This window comes from Pipistrellus kuhlii, unplaced genomic scaffold, assembly GCF_014108245.1.
Source record: "Pipistrellus kuhlii isolate mPipKuh1 unplaced genomic scaffold, mPipKuh1.p scaffold_m20_p_9, whole genome shotgun sequence".
NCBI lineage: Eukaryota > Metazoa > Chordata > Mammalia > Chiroptera > Vespertilionidae > Pipistrellus > Pipistrellus kuhlii.
The window spans coordinates 979,145-999,007 of record NW_023425595.1 but is presented as its reverse complement, the minus strand read 5'-3'; the positions used below and the strand labels follow the sequence as shown (position 1 = coordinate 999,007).

Here is a 19,863-nt window from a genome sequence, read left to right as displayed (position 1 = left end):
CCCACTCCCCTGGGGCAATAACGGGCCCTGTGGTGGGAAGCTCTGGGGTCCACGTGCACTGGGCTGCGAGGGCCCCAGGATGTGGGCAGATACACGGAGGGCAGCTGCGACTTCCTGCCATTACCCTGTACAGGTGAGAAGGCAGGCTGAGAGATCAAACCCTTTTCTTAAGGTCTCACAGCCAACGAGGGGCATGTCGGGGTTGGTCCCAAGGTCACTCGGGCTCCAACACTTGCACCACCACCTACGTGGTACCCAGGGCAGGCAGGACGGGGGACGGCGGGGGGAGGGGCCACACAGTGGTGCAGCCTTTTCCGGAAACAGCATGGCACATGCCCATGAGAACGGGAACCATGTCCACGCAAAAACCTGCGCACGCGTGCTCATGGCAGCACCATGCACTGCGGCCCGTGGGTGAAGACAACTGCCCATCGCTGGCGAGCAGAGCAGCACAGTGCCCTCCAGGCACCATTCCCCGGCCACAGCGTGCCACACGACGAACCCTGAAAACATGATGCTGACTGAAGGCCGTCCGGCACCAAAGGCCTCCTGCTCAATGATTCTGTTTTTATAAAATGTCCAGAATTGGGAAATCCATGGAGACAGAAAGGGGGTTGGGGGTTGCCAGGGGCTGCAGGGAGACTGACGATGGCAATGATGAGAATGTTCTAACACGGATATGATGCTGCTGAATGAGGCTCTGAATATGAACCCAATGAGTTGTGCACCCTCCTTGGGTGCACTGTATGGTCGGAAGATTATATCTCAATGCATGTCCTTGTCACAGCCATGTCTGGAAGTCTTTCTTAGGATGTGAAACTGGTCGCACTTCCCCCCTCCTCTCTCTTCCTCTCACCCCTCTCTCCCTTCCCCCCCTCCCCCCCAGGCTTTGGGGACAAGCCGGAGACAAGAGGTGGGGGCTGAGTCCTCCCAAAGGGTCTGGAAGGGAACCCCTGCCTGCAATACCCAGTCTTACCAGCAGATGGCAGCGACCTCAGGGACAAGCCCCAGATGGACCTTGCTGACTGAGGACCTGCTCTGCCCAATCCAGGTGGGTGATGGGTGGTGGGTGGTGGGTGGTGGGTGGTGGCATGCTCACAGTGCCTGCTGGGTCACCTTGGGCCAGGCAGGAGGAGAGGAGCCGGCCATCAGTTCAGGATTGACTAAGCCTGAGGGGACAGAACCATGACGACCATCCCAACATTCCCGCCTAGGGTGACACATGGAGGACAGAGGGCTCTCTCCCAGGCACAGGGGCCAGAGCGTGGCGAGGCCTGGGCATGCAGCAGGCTCCCACTCTTGCTGAAGGGCCAGGACACGAAAAGCTGCTTCTCCTGCTGAGAACGTGCTTACCTATAGCGGTGAGGATGGGAGAGGAAGGGGAGGACGAGAAATGTGTTGGGCCCTCGCCCAGCTCGCACCCGGTCACCGTGACTGCTCTCGCCATCAGCAGCCTGGGTCGGGTTCCCATTCCCCCCTGTGTGATAGACGAGGACCCGGGGCTCAGTGAGGGGAGGCATCTTGTCCGAGGTCACACCGCTTCCGAGGGGCTAAGCCCACCTTCAGGGCCTGGCTCTGGGGCCCTGCTGGCCTTGGGCTCAGGTTGTCATAAGGGGGAGATCACATCATGTTTTGGTCTCAGGGCCCTTGATTTAAACCCGTGGTTCTTACAATGTGCTAACCTGACCCGGGATTGGGCTAAAAGTTGTTCCCGGGCCCCTGCACACCTGCCCAACCAGAGACCGGGGACGGGCCCAGCCACCTGTGGGCTTACAAGCCCTCCAGGTGAGCCCTGCCTTAAAGGGACATCCCCATCAGTGACTCACACTAAGTTAATACATAAAGCGCTTTGCTTTTCAACCCCCATCATCACTCTGGATTCTCCCAGTCCCTCTGCAGGGCTGGCCATCATGATCCCCATTTTGCAGATGGGGAGACTGAGGCTCAGGTCCCTTGTGGTAAGGCATGAGCAGGGGCACAGGGAGGGTCCTGGCACTGACTGTGGTGCTCCCCCCCCCCCCCAACAGGGGTCACCTCCTTTCTCTTCAACCAGGACCGCAACCCCGGGCTCATCCTCTGAGCAGCGCCTCCTACAGGACCAGGCTCCCAGACGCCGACCTGGCCCTTCTCGCCCGAGTGTCTCTCACAGGGTTCTCTGTGAGGGGGGAGGGCACACAAATGGGCACCTCCTACTAAGCCCGGGCACCCATCTACTCCCAGGCACATCAGCAAGTAACATGACTCGATACCTGCGTGAGAAAGAGAATGTGTGTAGGGAGCAGGCTCCTGCTGACAGTGGCCATCACTGGGACTTCCAGGAAAGCCGGCCAGACCCTGTGAGGTACCGGGGCCTTGGGGAGAAGCCGCTCAGCCACTCATGGAGACGTGGTCAGCCTGGAGGTCATCAGAGGCAGGGGAATCAAAACCCACAATCAAAACTCATCCGAGCAGGGCAAGTCAGAGAAACGGTCACAGCGAGCGAGCCTCGGGGGACAGGACAGTTGAATGTGGTTCCGGACGAGGTCCTAGAACAGGAAAAGGGATGGTCGCCCTAAATGAAGGAAGTCTGCTTAAAGCACGGCCATTGGCTCGCAGTAATAGAGGCTCACTGGTTGGAACAAAAAAGTCCCACACTCAATGCAAGGTGTTACTACCGTGTTTCCCCGAGAATAAGACATCCTCCGAAAATAAGACCTACTTACAGGTTTCCTTCTGAGTGAAATATAAGGCATCCCCACGAAAATAAGGCCACCCCTAGGCTAAACATGAGAGATCTGGTCCACTGATTCTGAAAGAAATGGAGTCACAGGAAATTCATCAGGAAATTCAGGAATTGGATTGTTATGATGATGTTCCAGAAGATGATGACATGATTGTCATTGAATAAATGAGTAAATTCTTGATACTGTACTGTAGGATTCACAGTTTGTCTGGTTTGTGTTGACAACTACCATACTACTATACCATATACAGGTAATAAATTTCCTTTATTTTCATTTAACAATAAATGTGTACCGTATTCTTCATGGAAAAATAAGACATCCCCTGAAAATAAGACCTAGCGCATCTTTGGGAGCAAAAATTAATATGAGACACTGTCTTATTTTCGGGGAAACAGGGTAACAGGGGAGGTGGAGTGTGGGGTACACATGACTGCACTATTCCATAACTTTTCTATAAATCTAAAATGATGATAACATTAAGAGTTTACTCATGGCCCTCGCCAGTTTGGCTCAGTGGATAGAGCACATCAGCTGGCAGACTGAAGGGTCCTGGGTTCGATGCTGTTCAAAGACACATGCCCAGGTTATGGTCTCGATCCCTATTGGGGGGTGCGCAAGCTGATCCATGATTCTCTCTCATCGTTGATGTTTCTATCTCTGTCTCCCTCTCTCTTCCTCTCAGAAATCAATAAACATATATATTTTTAAAAAGAGTTTATTAATGAATGAAATCAAAGTCCAATACCATTGCTTGCCTCTCAGATGAGTCCTGCAGGAAAGGAACAACACAAAACAACACGCCAGCTGCCCCAGAGCTGGTGAGGACGTGGTTAAAGGGGCAGCCCCGGCGTACTGCTGTCAGCACACACTGGCCAGTTTGCGGCCCAAACCCTTGGCCTGAAGACCGACCACATCCCAAACAGAAACCAGTGTTTACGCACAGAGATGTTCCTCGCCGCGTTGTTTATGATGGAAAGGAGGAACCCAGAGGCCACCGGACGTGGGAGACAGAGCGAGTGGTTAAGTCAACCTCCGAAGCCACGCCGGCTCCAGAGACCATGCGACGGTGTGGGAACATGGCGGGTGTGCTTCCTCCACGGAAACGAAAGTCGTTGCCGAAGCCGGTGTGGCTCAGTGGATAGAGCGTCGGTCTGCGGACTGAAGGGTCCCAGGTTCGATTCCGGTCAAGGGCATGTACATTGGTTGCGGGCACATCCCCGGTGGGGGGTTGCAGGAGGCAGCTGATCCATGTTTCTCTCTCGTGGACGTTTCTGGCTCTCTATCTCTCTCCCTTCCTCTCTGTAAAACAAAATCAATAAAATAAATTAAAAAAAAAAAGAAAACAAAAGTCGTATGTTTGCAAATGATTCATTCGTTCATCTGTTCATTCGGCAAATGAATATTCAGTGAGGGCTTGCCCCTTGCCCTTAGGAGCTGCCGTTGTGCCCGGGGGCAGGGGGCAGGGGCAGAAGGAGGTGCCCACACCGGACTCTGGGGCCGAGCATTGGCTTCTAATGCCAATGGGGAGGGTGGGGAGGGGCTGGACAGCTTCCGAAATGGCTGCCTCAGAGCCGACCTCGGCCTCACAGAGAAGGGGTGATGGGCTTTGCAGGGGAGGATGGAGGGGACGAAGTCCTACAAGCCAGGCCAGCCGCCCTTTGGGGGGACGGTGCAGGGAAACCAGCGGATCTCTTCCCCGTGGGGTGCGGGGAGCCGGGAGGGTCAGCGAGGCCACGGCCAGATCAGATTGCTTCCCCACGTCTCTCAGGAGCCGCCGCCCGGGCCCAGGCCCCGGGGGCCTCCCTCCTGCATTGTGGCGGGCCCACTCACCGTGACCGCGCCCCGGGCCAGGGGAAGCCGCCCCTCCCCTCGGGGCCTATCGAGGCCGCCATCTCAGGGGGCCTTATCGCTGCCGGATTCCTGGCCTGGGTGAGCGAGATGGACCAGCGGGGCCCCGCCCGAGCGCCACGGTCACTGCTTCTGGTGCATCCTCTTCCGCTGCCCCCTGGGACCACAAGGGCCCGTGAGAATCCAGACATCCCGGGGCCGCCCGGACAGCCGTCCTCGGCCCGGCCCTGGGTTCCGGGAATCAGCCTCACGCGGTGAGGGCGCCCGGGGCGTGACCGAGGGCGGCGAGAAGCCAGCTCCCCACTGCCACGGAGCTTTGGGGCGTCCCGCTGACGAGGACCCCGGGCCCCGCCACCACCAAACGCCACGCCGTGCCCCTCGGTGCCCGGGGAGGGGGTCAGACCACCAACCACCCTCCCACAGGGGTCTTGCCTTCCTCGCCCAGGGAATCCCCACCACGAGGGCTGGAGGGGCCAGAGGCTCAGAGAGGGTGCTTGGCTTGCCCAGGGTCACACAGCGAGGGGTTAGCAGGGCGGAGCCCACAGAGGTCTCCCATCAGTGCACTCACATCCCCTCGCAGTCATGGTCGGCTGAGTTTGTTCAAAAGCAGGCCTGGCTCCATGGCCCTGGTCAGGGCAGTGGGGAAATTAAGCAAGCTGCAAAACACAGCGACAGAAATGATGCAAAATGAAGGTGATGTGCCTACGGAAAGGAAGGATTCAGTCAAGAGGGTTCACTGAGAAGCAATGCCGTCAGATTAGGGGTGGGCAGACCCCAGGAGCCCCCGAGGGAAAGTTGACGTAGAAGTCAGAGTTCCCATTTTTAAAAAAATATGTTTTATTGATTTTTTTTAAATTATTATTTATTTATTATTATTATTTTTTTTTTTTTTTACAGAGAGGAAGGAAGAGGGATAGAGTGTTAGAAACATCAATGAGAGAGAAACATCACCCCCTGGGGATATGCCCACAACCAAGGTGCATGCCCCAGACCAGAATCAAACCTGGGACCCCCCAGTCCGCAGACCGATGCTCTATCCACTGAGCCACACCGGCCAGGGCTGGAGCTCCCATTTCTTGGTGGCATCTGACAGTGGTTTGCCCTCCACTCACTAGAGTGTGGTGCCTGGCTCCTGGGTCCCGCTCTGACGTCTGGTTATTTGCACCATCTGAGAGGATTTCTGTTAAATTGATGGCACGGAGCCCAGTTTCCAGGAGGATTTGCACGGCCACCTCGGCTCCTTGAGTGACATGGGATCTTCCCCGGGTGCACAGGACTGACCGCATGGCCTCAGTTTCCTCCTCTGCCCCCAGGACCTGCGGCGTCTACAGGAGACAAGCCAACGCCCGTGGGGTGTGTCGGGGCCACCGCGATGGGGACCCCTGCCTGCTGTTCCTGGGACTACAGGGGCCGAAGGGCAGCCACGCAGATTCGGGGAGGCGGGTGTGGGCAGGGGTGAAGTGAGGCCTCGTGACCCCTGTCCACCACGGCCCTGCACACCCGTGTGCTCCCGCCTGTTCCTGGACGTGGCGTTCTCCAGGTGCAGCCACACTTGTCCTTTGTAGGGGCCGAGGCTGGGCGGCCGCCCCTCCCAAACCCGCCCAGCGGCCTTGCAAAGCCCCGCGGTGCCCCTGGGTTGCCTGCCCTTCCCCTTGGGGCTTTGCACAACCTCTGCCCAGGTCACCCTCCCCCCCACGCCAGCCTTAGCTTCGGGGTGACCAGATGCCTCGCCCCCCCTCAGACTCTGATTCCCCTTCTACACCCTCACGCTGTGGGCACTCCTTGCAGGACGTCTCGTCTGCATGTCCCTTTGGCATTGGAATGACCCAGGGCAGAATGTGGGGCGGGGGTGGCGAGACGGGTGAGGTACTCCGGGAAAGCCCTCCGGCTGAAGGAAGGGGTCCGGGTGAGTTTAGTGGATTTCCATTGTTTCAGGTACCGGGGGCAAGCAGCACACCTGAGCCGTAGAAAAAAGTCTTTGTTTTACCCTCCACCCGAGGATATTTTTTCCACTGATTTTTAGAGCGTGGAAGGGAGGGGGGAAGACAGAGAGAAAAACATTGATGTGAGAGAGACACACCGATTGTTTGCCTCCTGCACATGCACCCCAACCAGGGCAGGGGATGGTGCCTGCAACTGAGGTACGTGCCCTTGGCTAGACTACAGGTTGGCGCTCTAACCACTGAGCAAAACCACTAGGGTGCAGGTTGATGGCGTTGGAAGGCGGTCTCGCATCTTTAGTCAACGGTCAAGTAGCACCAGAATTCCTAATGCGTGTGATATCGAAGGGCACAAATGATTCTTGCTCCGTGGGGACCCAGGTGGCGTGGGCCCGTGGATCAGGGCTGGTGCTCAGAAGCTGGGCCGCAGGGAGGGGCCGTTCTCTGGAAGTCCTGAGCGGAGATTTCCTCCCCAGAGGCACCTGCATGGACGGGCTTGCAGGGGAGCTGGCCTGGCCACCGCCGCTTCTAATCCACTCGGGCCTCACGGCCACCTCCCCACGTCGGCCCTGTGATTTCACCACGAAAGTAAGAAGGCCTGTGAGACCGAGAGGCACCTTGGTGGGTGGGCAGGTTTCGCTTCGGTTGGGCCCCACGTTTGCCGTGGGCGCCTCGGCGGGGGCCCTCGTCACAGCTCGGCCTGCCGGGTCTGGGTTTGACTTCAATGAGCGGCTGGGAAGGAGCCTGGCCAGTCGGACCTGGTCCTCAAGGAATGACCTCGGGGCTGGGAGCGTCTATTTTAAAGGACGCTGCCATTTGGTCTTTGCCAAAATAGTTGAAAGAAGACCCCAGAATAGCAGGCAGGGTCTGCCCCGGCTTACAGCCGCACCGCGGGCTTAGAGGCAGGCGTGTGGGGCGTCAGCGAGCAGGCAGCCGGGGCCGGGGCGAGCCTCTCGTCTCGAGGCCAGAGGCCAGGAATGGCCTTGTTCCTCCTCGGAAGGCCAGCGTCCCTGGTCTTGAAAGGGTAGAGGGTCCCACGGGGTGATGTCAAAGGCGGGGCTGGCTCAGAAGAGCAAAGGCAGGTGGATGCCAGCTCCTTTTAGGCTTTATCTCCCGTCATCCTCTCAGGGCCACCCATTTCAGAGATGGGAAGACTGAGGGTAAGAATCTGCCCGAGGCCTCACAGCCAGGGTGCGGGGTAGAGCCAGCCGGTCCTCACAGCCCCTCTCTGCCCAGAGCTGCCCAGGTGTGCACCATGGGGCCCAGTGTCCCCCCCCAGGTGTGCACCATCCTCCAAGTGTCCCCTTTCTGGACCCAAAGGCCTGTCCTGGGTCCTGGGGTCACCCTGTGATGGCCGCTGGGCTGGAGAGTTAGGCGAGGCTTCCACAAAGGTCAAGGCTGGGCTGAGGTCGGCAAGGTGAGCAGCTAACTAGGCAAGAAGGGAAGGAATGCCTCCAACCATCTCTGCTCCATCCCCCAGGTCACGCCTGTGAGCAGGAGGGACAGGTGTCCGGAGGCCAAATATGTGCTGACCCAGGCCCCTCCCCTGGCCCACCCTCCTTCACAGCGGCCTTCCTCCCACTTTACAAGAGAAAGACTGAGCTCTGCCCCCCCCCCCCCCAGACCTCACCCAGAACTCGCCTGAGTCACACAAGCCTCCAGGCAGCAAACAAAGAGGCGCGGTGGCTTTCCTTCCAGCACTCCCTGACCAGGGGGCAGCCGCCTGCTGGGGGAGGCGCCGCAGAGAGGGGGCAGCCTGGCCCCTGCCGGATGTGCCTGACCAGGAATCAAACCGGTGACCTCTTGGTGCGTGGGACGGTGCTCAATCCACTGAGCCACACTGGCCAGGCTTAGGGAATTTGGGTGGTTGGAATAAAGCTTGGTCATTCGTTATTATTTTTTAAAAAAAAATAGAAGTTGGCAGATATCGAATTGTTCTAGACATCCTTGGATACGTTTAAATGAGTGACAGAAATTTCATTTTTTTAAAACGTCAATCTTTAGAACACACTGGAGATCACATTCTTTGCGACGACTTATGGCAAACTTTGGATTTCAGCTTGAAAAAGGACGAAAGAGCCGGGACTGGTTTGGCTCAGTGGATAGAGCATTGGCCTGTGGACTGAAAGGTCCTGGGTTCGATTCCGGACGGGGCATGTACCTTGGTTGCGGGCACATCCCCACTGGGGGGTGTGCAGGAGGCAGCTGATCAATGATCTCTCTCATTGATGTTTCTGACTCTCTATCCCTCTCTCTTCATCTCTGAAAAATCAATAAAATATATTTTTTAAAAAAGAAAAAAGAGGAAAAAAAAGAAAAAGGACGAAAGAGGCAGCTCACCCACGCACAGCTGACCCTGGGGACGGGGGGCTGGGGTCCCGGTCGGACACCTGCCGCCTGGGCTGAGGGAGGCCACCCCGCCAGGGTGATGAGGCCAGACACCCTGCCTCCCCCCGTCCCCCATGTCCTCCCCTCCCCATCCTCTCACCTGACCTGTTCTCTGGAACAAAGAAACACGTGCCTCCTCAGGAAAAAAGGTTCTTCACACCGAGATCAATCTCAGTCCAGATTTGGGGGGGGGGGGGAGGTTTATCTACTCCTTCAGGGGTACACTCCTGTGATTCCTAACCAGCCGGAAGCATCCCGGGCTGGTGACCACACGGAGGTCTGACCGCGCAGGAGCAGAGGACACCTGGCTCCTGTGTGAACAAGGTGGGGGCGGGTCAGCCCCAGAGACCACCTGAGCCTCCCCCAGCCTCAGTGAGTGCAGACCCTCCCCCGGGGTTTCCTCCCCCGTCTGGGTCCCAGGCAGCACCTCTCCCAAGGAGGGCGCTGAACCCCGGCGATTGGGGCAGGGGGAGGCCGAGAAGCCCCAGCCCCGCAGTCACAGGCCAGCCCAGGGAGGAGCTGCGGCCAGGGCTGCGGGTTCCGGCCTGAGAAGCCAGGTCCTGGCTGTGGAACGCACCTTCGCCGAGAACGAAGGCCCCTGCCGTTTTGTTCAGACGCCTGCACGTTTCCGTTCAGACCCCTGAGGTCCCCGGGTGGCAAACAGGGCTGGGGCCGCGAACTCTGTGTGTCAGAAAAGGAAACTGAGGCAGGGAGCCGAGTGGCTGGGAGCCCGGGCGTGGCTTCCAGAGCTGGGCGGGGCTTGAGTTCTGGCTCCGTGACCTTGAGCTCTGGTTAATTCTTCTGTAAAACGGTGATGGTAAGCCGGGCCCCGCCTTCCAGCACCGGGAAGGAGCCCCGGGCCGCATCCTGCCTGGCTCCCCGCCGCTCCATAACCGCCCAGCCTGGCTTTTGTCCGAGAGGTGCTGCAGTCCCCAGGGGTTCCCCGTCCTGGGTCACACACCCACACTCGACACCTCTAATTCTTCTAATTCTCTGCACGGGGAGAGATACAGGCTGAGCCTGTGCCTGCAGCACCGGCCCTGAACGGCTGTGTCCTGTCCTGGCAGAGTGAACGCCGATCAGCTCATTCATTCTCCCAGGTGCCCTCCCAGGTGAGAGCTGAGTCCTCCGTTTACAGATGAGGAAACTGAGGCACGGTTTCAGCCATGCCCCCGGGCTCGCTGGGTGTAGAGAGCTGCACGTGAACTGCTGTATGGCCGTGCAGGTGTAAACTCTGTCCCTCGCCTGTCACTCAGACCTGGCTGGGTCAGCTTCTGGGTGAGAGAGAAGCCAGAGAAGTAACAAGAGGGAGGACCATCCAGCGGGCCCAGAGCCACCTCTGGGCAGCTTCTGTCTCCCCAGGGCACCTCTGCGAGCCAAGACCTGCTGCCCCATCTCCTCGATGCCCCACAGTCTAGGTGACTTTAAAAAAATCTGCAGAAAATATTTGGCAGTTCCTTAAAACTTGAGACAGAATTTACCATATGACCCAGCAATCCCACTTAAGGAGTCACATGTCCACCCACGTCCGTGGCAGTGCTCCTCACAGTAGCTAAGAGGCGGGAGCAACCCCGTGTCCATCCGTGACGAATGGAGGAGCCGCGTGTGAAATATACAGGGTGGGACACCAGTAGGTTTCCAGTCGTCCGAAAGGAAAATAACACAATAATCAAAAAGTGACACCACAAGAGTAAACTCTGTGCTTCAAGTGCTCACAACTGGAACCCCACGGTTACCCCGCCCCGCACACTCTGTGGGGTCCCCTCAGCCTCCGAGAGGAGGGGGTCCTGACCCCTGCCGCAGGGATGGGCCTTGCGGACCTGGGGTCCCCCTCCGGAGCCCCTAGAGGAGTCAGATCCATAGAGACGGGAAGTAGGATGGTAGGTGCCAGGAGCTGGGGCCGGGGAGGGGATTCGTGTCTAATGGGGACAGAGCTTCAGTGTGGGAAGATGGAAAGTTCTAGAGGGGATGGCGGGGACAGCTGCACAGCAACGCTGGGTGGGTGTTGGAGAGTGAATGCTGCCTGGCAGGGGGCAGGACCGTCCCCAGTTCAAGGCAGCCATGGACGGTGAGGGATGCCAGGGGGAGCACCTGGAGCTGCTGAACGCCCCCCTCCCCTTCCCCCAACCTCGCCATTGTGTACCAGCCACACACCTTTCCTCCCTCCGACCTTCTCGCTGGAAAATGCCCCCTTCGGCATGAAACGCGAATGTGCTTCATGCCGCTGAGCTGCGCCCTTAGAGGTGGCTACATGATTCAACCATCGGATGTGACGTTTACCACCAAAAAAATAAATAAATAAATAAAAAGCTGCAGAAAAGTGGCTCCATCGCCTCTTTCTTTGGGTGTTCTAAAGGAAAAAGTACGTAAAGGGGAAATAAAAAGATTTATTAGGGTGCTTTGGTGGAGATGGTCCAGACCAGGGGTGGGGGACACCCCGCCCTCAGGCCGGATAAGGCCCGAGATCGGCCTGGCCCGCAGAGGCATTAGGGTGAGGTAATTAAATGACCAAATATAGTGGGCGAATTTTTAAGCTGATGATTTTGTATGGCCCTTGAATGATGTTATAAATATCCAAATGGCCCTGGGCAGACAAAGATTCCCACCCCGCTCTACACCCATGGTCTCCCCGCCCTGGACTTTGCAGGAAGACGCTATTGTGAGGATCTGCTGGCCTCCGCCAAGAAAAGGAAGTGAAGCCCAGAAGACAGTTCAGGCCTTTGCAAAGTCCCCGCGCGGGAACCTGCCCCAGGCTCTGCGGGTCACGCCGCCCGCCAGAGGGGGTTACAATGGAATTCCTAGGCGGCAGCACTCTGCCGTTAGTGCTGTTACCTCTGGGCCCAGTCAGTTCTTAGCAGCCGGGCTGCTGGTGCTGAGAAGCCCCCTCACGCCTCCATCTACAAAGAAATCTACCGGTGGGTAGATTTTCTTTGTAGGTTAAGAAAGGTCACAGTTCAGAGTGTGTCGGCCCCCACTGGCCAGCTTCCGTCTGGGCCTTTGTTCTGTCTCAGAAGCTTCCCGACAGAAACCTGGGCTTGCTCATTTCACAAATGCCCAGCATCTGCTGTTCACTGGCTGGTCAGGAATGCCCCGGTCAGCCTTTCCTACGACCAGCAGTGGTGTTCGGGTCTCTCCATCAGTCCCGAAAAGTAGTTGCTGTTCTGCCCATTTTATAGATGGAGAAACTCAGTGTGATCAGTCCTGCAGCTGGCAAGGGCAGAGCCTGAGGCTTGGAACTAGACCCACAGGCTTCTTGCACCCCAGTTCTTGGTAAACCAAGCTCCCCAGGGCGCAGCAGGGCCGGTGAGAAATCCTCAGGGGAGCTGGATCTGCAAAAACGAGTCACCTTAGCCCAACGAACGAGTTGGTAGGGAGCTGGCCGCTGCATCCTGCAGCCTCTGCGGGCGCCTGACCCCTGCCCAGGCACAGTGAGAGCTTGGCACTGCTCCCTGAACTGGAGGGTCTGCCTGTGAGGAGCTCTGAGCTGCCCCCTGCCAGGCAGCATTCACTCTCCAACACCCACCCAGCGCCTTCTGTGTGCCAGGCACTGCTGAAGGCCCAGGGGACACAGCTGGGAGGGAGAGAACTGAGTGGGCTCCGTGGAGGTGACCGGCTAATGGCTGGAGGGCAGCAAATGCATGAAGACGGGTCCTTGAGGTCTGTGAGGAAGCTATGACCAGAGGGACGGGGTGGGGGGTGGGTGGGGGGGGAGACACCTGCCTTGGTGTGTGGGGGGTGGGGGGACACAGGAAGTCAGGTCTGTTATCTGCCTGGGGAGAGCTCTAAGGGGGCATTTTCCAGCGAGAAGGTCGGAGGGAGGAAAGGTATGTGGCTGGTACACAATGGCGAGGTTGGGGGAAGGGGAGGGGGGCGTTCAGCAGCTCCAGGTGCTCCCCCTGGCATCCCTCACCGTCCATGGCTGCCTTGACCCTCACTGTGCTTTTGTGGGCTCCACTGGACAGTTGAGGAGATGCGGCCTACAGAGGTCAGGACAGGTTCAGGCCGGGGCACCCCATCATCCCCAGCTCCTAACATCCCTCTGGCTGCCAGCCCTTTCAAGGACAGGCACTGAGAGCACCTACTGTGTGTGTGTGTGGGGGGGGGGGGGGAAGTTCTGGGAGAGAAGCCAGCACCAGGGTCCTTCAATGAACTTATCAGCAAATAGGAGAGGCAGGGAAGGAGGTCCCTGTGGGGTTCTGCCAGGGGCTGGAGAAGACATCGGAGGGGCCGCCTGGACCAGGAGGGAGGTGAGGGAACCCATCTTTCATGCCGTTTAGCAAACGGGGAGTCAGGGGCCCAGAGATGGAGAGGATTTGCTAGGGCCCCACAGAGAGACGGCAGGGCTGGGGCAGGGTCTAGGTCTGCTGTTTGACCTTGGCCAGAATTGTGTTCCTGGTCCCCACACACAGACCCAACTGGGGTGCCCAGGGTCCCAGCAGCAGCCGTGAATGACAGCCCAGGAAGGCCCTGGCCTGGGCAGGGCCTTGCTCCAGTGGCTGCAGACCCAGGGTGAGCAGAGCCCCGTGGAGTAGTCCAGAGACCACGTGGTCCTGCCAAGGCCTCTGACCCCCAAGTTCCCCTCTCTCTGGGCCTTAGGACAGAGATCTCACACCGCCCTGGTCCCCTCCAGGATTCAGAGGTAAAGTTCAAGGGCAGGAATGGGTGGAGGTGGGGAGGCTGAAAGGGCTTGGGGTGTCTCTAGTCACAGGCACTGATGGCAGCAGAACGTGATGTGTGCTCCAGGCCCCCTGGCACTGTGGCTGGGAGGGCCAGCAAGGCTCCTCAGGGACCAGAGAACAGGGATTTTCACACCTAGGTGAGCCAGCAGCTCGCTGGGCCTCTGGCCAGTCCTGCCCCCATCAGGCCATTATGGGCACAGTGGGAGCGGGGACAGCAGGTGGGGGAGGGGAGCCATCTGGGCCCAGGCCTGGGTCTCTCTGGGCACTTGATTCTTCCTGCGGTGGAATCGAAGGCTAGGAAGGCAGTGACTGTCCCCCGAGGCCTTGTGCCTGGCACCTGTGCCTGCAGAGAGCTGAGTGTGTGTAGGGGTGTAGGGGTGTGGGTGGGTACACCCCTAGCAATACCCGCACAAGGACTCCCTCCCCCCCCCCCCCGCCCCCCCGCTCCAGTTCAGGCGATGCCTCTACCTGGCGGACAAAAACCTATTCCCGAATCACCTTCAGCACAGGGGCCCAGCGCAGGGGCCAAAGCCAGGGCCTTGCCTCCAGTCCCAGCCCCCAGCTCTCCCCTCCCACGCCTGCCCTCCTGTCACTGACTGCCCGTCCCAGCCGCCGTCCTCAGGTGGTCTGCAGGGTCCTAAAGGAATCAGGCTCCCGGGAGCCCCCGAGAGGCAGGGCGCAGGGAGTGGCTGCTTGCTGGGAGCTGGGGGCGCCGACATAGGGCGGCCCCGGGGCTGCTCCGGCAGTGAGAAGAGGGGACACACAGAGAGGGGAGCCCAGGCAGGGGCAGGGAACGAGGCCAAAGGGACTGGCGGCCGGAGTGGAGGAGCCTGGAGGGGCGGGACACACAGGCTCGTGTGGGCCGGGCGAGGCCAGGGGTGGGGGACCCTCCGGGGGTGGGGGACCCTCCAGGTGGCACTCGCAGCCGCCGCTCGTCGCTGAGCGCCTCCCCTCCCCCCACTCCTGATTGGCAGGCGGCCTGCGACCAGCCGGGAGCACCACAGCGCCCCGGGCGCCCGGGCGGACGCGGACGGCCCCCCGCGGGAGCAGGAGGGGGCGCCGGGCTATATATAGCGGCTCAGCCCGGGGCCGGCCCAGCGCGCAGCCCGGCGCGCACCGCTCCGCACGGCCCCGGCCCCTCCGCGCTGCCCTCCCCTCCATGCAGCCCGGATAGCGCGCCCGCGCCCGGGGGCCTCGCCGCGCGCCTGCCTCCCGCTCCTCCTCCGGCCGCGCCCGCCCTTCCCGGGCCTGCGGTCAGGAGCTCCCGCCGGCCGCCGCCGCCGCCGCCACCGGCGCGGTTCGGTCCCCCGCGGCCCGCGCGCACGGACCGCCGGACGGACGCGCGGCCCGAGGGCGGGGATGCCGGGGCCCCGGGCGGCCACGGCGGCGCTGCTCCCGGCGGTCCTGCTGGCCGCGCTGGCGCCCTGGGCCGGCCGAGGGGGCGCCGCCGCCGCGCCCGGCGCACCCAACGGCACCCTGGAGGCCGAGCTGGGGCGCCGCTGGGAGAGCCTGGTGGCGCGCTCGCTGGCGCGCCTGCCCGCGGCCTCGCAGCCCAAGGAGGCCGCCGTCCAGAGCGGCGCCGGCGACTACCTGCTGGGCATCAAGCGGCTGCGGAGGCTCTACTGCAACGTGGGCATCGGCTTCCACCTCCAGGTGCTCCGCGACGGCCGCATCGGCGGCGTGCACGCCGACACGGGCGACAGTGAGTGGGGCGGCCGGGCGGGGAGGGCGGGAGCAGCGGCCACCGCTTCCCACGCGTCCAGCCGCGCGGGGCCCCCGGCGGACACCTGCCTGGGGCTCTGGGCACCCGGGGAAGGGAAGGGGAGGAGGGGACGGGGGAGACTGAGGTTCTGGGTCCTGCAGCGTGGGGTGGAGGGGGCGCAAACCATCTTGGCTCCTGGGACCTTTGCGCACCCGGCGGCCGGGCCCCGCCTTCCCGCCCTCGGCCGCCTGGGCTCCCGGCGCGGCATTCCAGCGCCTTCGCCCGTGGGCACGTGGGTGGGCACGGGGCGCGCGGCGCCGCCGCCGGGGATCCGCGCTCGGGACGGGGCGCTGCCGCCGCGGGGCACGGGGCAGAGGGAAGCGAGTCCAAACCCGCGCACGCCGGGCTCTGGGGCCCTTTGGGGAGCCTGGGCCCTGGACACCCATCCGCAGAAATGGGGGTCTCAGAGCGGTGCAGGCACAGGGTCCCCTTCCCCCCACAATGACCCGCGCCCTCCCCCCAGGCCTGCTGGAGCTCTCGCCGGTGGAGCGGGGGGTGGTGAGCATCTTCGGCGTGGCCAGCCGCTTCTTCGTGGCCATGAGCAACAAGGGCAAGCTGTACGGCTCGGTGAGTACCGCGGGGCCCCGCGACCGGCTGGGGAACCCAGGCAGGATCCTGACCCTCCAGGTCGCCGACGGAAATGCGGGGTGGGGTCCCAGGACAGGCGGCCCCTCACCCCCCAGAGCCCTGGGACACAGCGCCCGCCCACGACCAGGGCCCGCCAAGGAGCGCAGCCTCAAGACAGTAATGCTGAGGTTTGTGCCATCCCTGAGCGGGAGCCTCCCAGTCCACCAAAGGGTACCTCTCTGAGCCCATGGGCTGTGTCCCAAGGGCCGGACTGGAGCCTTGAAGGTGGACGCAGCAGAGATGAACCCTCAGGCTGCCAGGTGCTGGGCAGGTGGCCGGGACACCAGCTGCTGCGACTGGCCGTGTCCCTCACCCGGGAGGGTGTTGGCCCCTGACTTCCCAGGAGAGAGAGACCTGTCACCCTAGTGGGACTTGCCACTGAGAGGAGCCCCTGACCCCTGACCCCTGGCCCCAGGGTCCCTCTGACCTCACAGGGTTCCTCCTTCCTTCCAGCCTTTCTTCACGGAGGAGTGCAAGTTCAAGGAGATACTCCTCCCCAACAACTACAACGCCTACGAGTGCCACCGGTACCCAGGCATGTTCATCGCCCTGAGCAAGAACGGGAAGACCAAGAAGGGGAACCGGGTGTCCCCCACCATGAAGGTCACCCACTTCCTCCCCAGGCTGTGACCCCGGGGGAGCCCTGCCTCCGCCTCGGGGAGCCCCCGGCGAGGGGAGCGCCCGGGGCCGCCACCTCGGTGCACTTTCTTCCGACGGACACATGGAACGCGAGAGTAGGTGTACGATATTTAAATTAATTATTTAAATATGTATATACGGCCACCAGATTATTTATGGTTCTGTGGGTGTGTTTTGTATTTTTTTCTGGGGGGCGGGGGAGGGAACAAAGGACAAAGGACAAAAAGAGAGAGAGAAAAAAAAAATACCCTGACTTTTCTGGTAAAACAGTGGAGAGACCCCTCCATTGGACGTATTTAACTTCAGAAACTTTGTCACACGCGTGCTGCTATTTTGTATCGTGAAAGCCAGTGATGTCGGACCGGGACATCCGCTTGCTTTGCACCCTCCGGCGGCCCTGCGTCCGCCCAGCGAGGCCCTCCGGGGGCCGGGGGCTCCGGAGACCAGCGCCGGCGGCTCCCGGCGGGCTTCCTCCCCCAGCACCCTCCGCGCCCCGCTCCCTTTGTGCCCTGTTGCTATTAATTGGGGCGGATCGGTTTACTTCGGGGACAGAGAGTACGCTGTGGAGCCCACCGCTGCAGCTCCGTTTTTAGATCTGCTGAGACTGACCTTTGAACTTTGCTGTAGTCAATCTTCCTCCATCTACCAGATGGGAGAGACCTTTAGACCACGGTATGAACTCCAGTTTTCCTTTTTTGGATCAGCCACAGCCACGGCGGCCACGGCTCTGTGGCCACTGGGGGGAGGGGGGGAAAGCGAAAGAAAAAAAAAAAAAAAACAGCTATTTTGTAAGTCAGCTGGATTTCCAAAAGGCATCATGACTCTCCCACTGCGAGGCTGGAAGTGGACAAGACCTGGGTGATGAAATACAGCTTCTGACAGCAGAGACTTCTGGTGGGGAGTTGCCTGGGTGCGCATTTAAAAGCACGCTTCCCAGTGCTCGGGAAGCTTCGGGCTATTAGGTTTCGATGGAATCCCCCGCAATTGTACGAAACACTGAATGCAGGGCCTGCATGCAGGAGGCGCTGCTTCTCTCAAGCTGCATTCCCCGGGTGAGTGGCTTTACCATCTACCTCGACAGCCTTCACACCACTCACCTGGCGGGAACCTGCGGGGAGCGCACGCCACCCCGAGTGGCTTCTCTTCCCTTCCATATGTAGCCAAAAAGGAGAGCGTCGGTGCGACCCAGTCGAACCTTGTCACGTTTGAGCTATCTTTACCCCGTGATTTACTTTTAGTAAGGATAATCATGGTGAAAATATTTGCAGACAGCTGTTACAGTGCACTATATGGTCACCAAGTAACCTTATATTTTTCTTTATATATTTTACAAATGTCACCCCTGTCGTGGAAGCAAAGAACGGAGGAGGAGGCAGGGTCGGGGATGGTTAAAAAAAGTCCCCGAGGTGATGGCAAACATTTAATTTTAATGAATGACTTTTTAGGGTTTATGCAAAACGCCTGCTACCAGAGACTCCAGGGCTGTCTCCCAGACTTGAATACTCTCGCCTGCACTGCCTCCCAAATTAACTTTATGGGAGTCTACAGGCGGCGGGGCTGGGCCCTCGGATTGGTTTTTTTGTCTTTCACATTCCTCCCTAAAACTCTTTGTTCGAATGCAAATCGTCTCTTTAAAATACTATTCTTAAACCCAAGGAGTCCCAGAAGAAAGAAGCCATTGGTAAACGAGGACCACACATCCTAAACCTGCTATTCATGCACTGGAATAAACACGTTTCGTTTGTTGTTGTTTTTAATTTTTAAACCACGCCCTGGACTCCGGGAGTGTCAGAGGAGAGGTGATGCTCCCAGATCGCCTGTGGACTGCAGGACGGGGCGGCGTGGAATTTGTGGTCATTCTGTATTTAATGTGGTCGCCTAGCAACAAGCCACGTGGGCCGTAGGTGCCTTAAATTATTGCAGGACGTCTTGTCCCGGAGCCCGATCCAGTGTTAGGCGTGAAGATGGCTGAAGTGCAGAACCGGTCACCCTTGACCTCTGGTATACGTTCATCGAATCACGCGTGGCGCGTGTGGGGATGGGATGGGCACATGTGTCAAGCGTTTCTGTTGTGTGATGGGGGCTGAGGGTCCTGCAGGAACCGCTGTTTCCAGACTGTAGTTTTATACAGGTGCCGACCGTCTTGTCATGTATGTGCTGTGCACACCGAGATGCCGAATAAACGGAGAACCTTTGTCATGTGAAAGAGAGCCCCACCGGGCTGGATGTGTAAATAATTGGGGAAGGTATTGAAAACCATTAAAACCTGCCTTGAAATGCCAAGACGTGGCTCCCTCCCCCTGACTCCCAATGTCTATTTGAGGCCTTGAGCCCCACGTGGCTGGGGGTGGGGCTGGGGCTGGGGCTGGGGTCGGGGGAGATGAATTTTAGCCAGCTGTGTCCACACAAATGTGGTCTTAAAGACGGGAGCCTGGGGTAAGGCGGGGGGGGGGGGGCGGGGGGCGGGGGGGGGGGGGGCGGGTATTAGTGTCACCAAGTTTCCAATGAGTCTGAATGTTGCAGTTTATTCTCATGATGGGCTAATTCACGCCTTTCCCACACGCCATTCCCACTAGCTCAACAACCCTGGCCTTGGCACGTGCCTGGGAGTGGGGGTGAACCCCCCCATGGCTGGCCATCGGAAGACTGACTTGAAACTTGTGGGTATTCCCCGCCGGTGAATCTAGAAATCGTTATGAACACCAACTAGCCTCCCATCAAAGGGAAACAGTAAAATCCTGCAGGAGAAGCCAGTGAGGAAGAGGTGGTTTGTGGACCACGGGTGGTCCGTGAGGTCCGAAAGGTGGGTGGCTGCTAGCCCCGTGGACAGTTCCCGCGCTCTGAGACTGTATCGATGCGATGTGGCGTGTGTTTGTGAGTGTGGGTTGCAGTGAAAGCATTGACCTAATGGGCCTACTAGTCTGGGTCTCCCCCTCCACAAGATCAGGCCAATCACTTGCCAAAAAGACCCCGAGAAGCCATGCAGGGTCCTCTGTTGCACCTGTTTTTCTCTCCAAGACCTCACCTTGCCCTTCCCTTCTCTGATGGCCACCATCTAGGGATGGCAAACACATGGGCAGTGCTATGGGCTCAATCTTGGGCCCCCAAAAAAGATGTTGGTGTTCCAAACCCCAGCACCTAAAATACAGGGCCTTTATAGAGGTAACCAAGGGGAAAGGGGATCACCAGGGTGGGATCTATGCGGCTATGCTCCTAAAGGAAGGTTCTGGAAACAGGAGCCCTGGGAAGGAGGATGG

The 19,863-nt window shown here is 59.5% G+C and overlaps 1 protein-coding gene across 1 annotated transcript; it reads left to right on the top strand.

The window, feature by feature from the left end:
• The first annotated feature begins 14,868 nt into the window (after positions 1-14,868).
• FGF4 (fibroblast growth factor 4) lies at positions 14,869-16,823 on the top strand. Its single transcript, XM_036428256.2, has 3 exons — positions 14,869-15,280; positions 15,804-15,907; positions 16,421-16,823. The coding sequence occupies exons 1-3, from the start codon at positions 14,938-14,940 to the stop codon at positions 16,595-16,597; spliced, it is 624 nt and encodes a 207-aa protein (XP_036284149.1). The 5' UTR covers positions 14,869-14,937; the 3' UTR covers positions 16,598-16,823.
• The last annotated feature ends 3,040 nt before the right edge of the window (positions 16,824-19,863 follow it).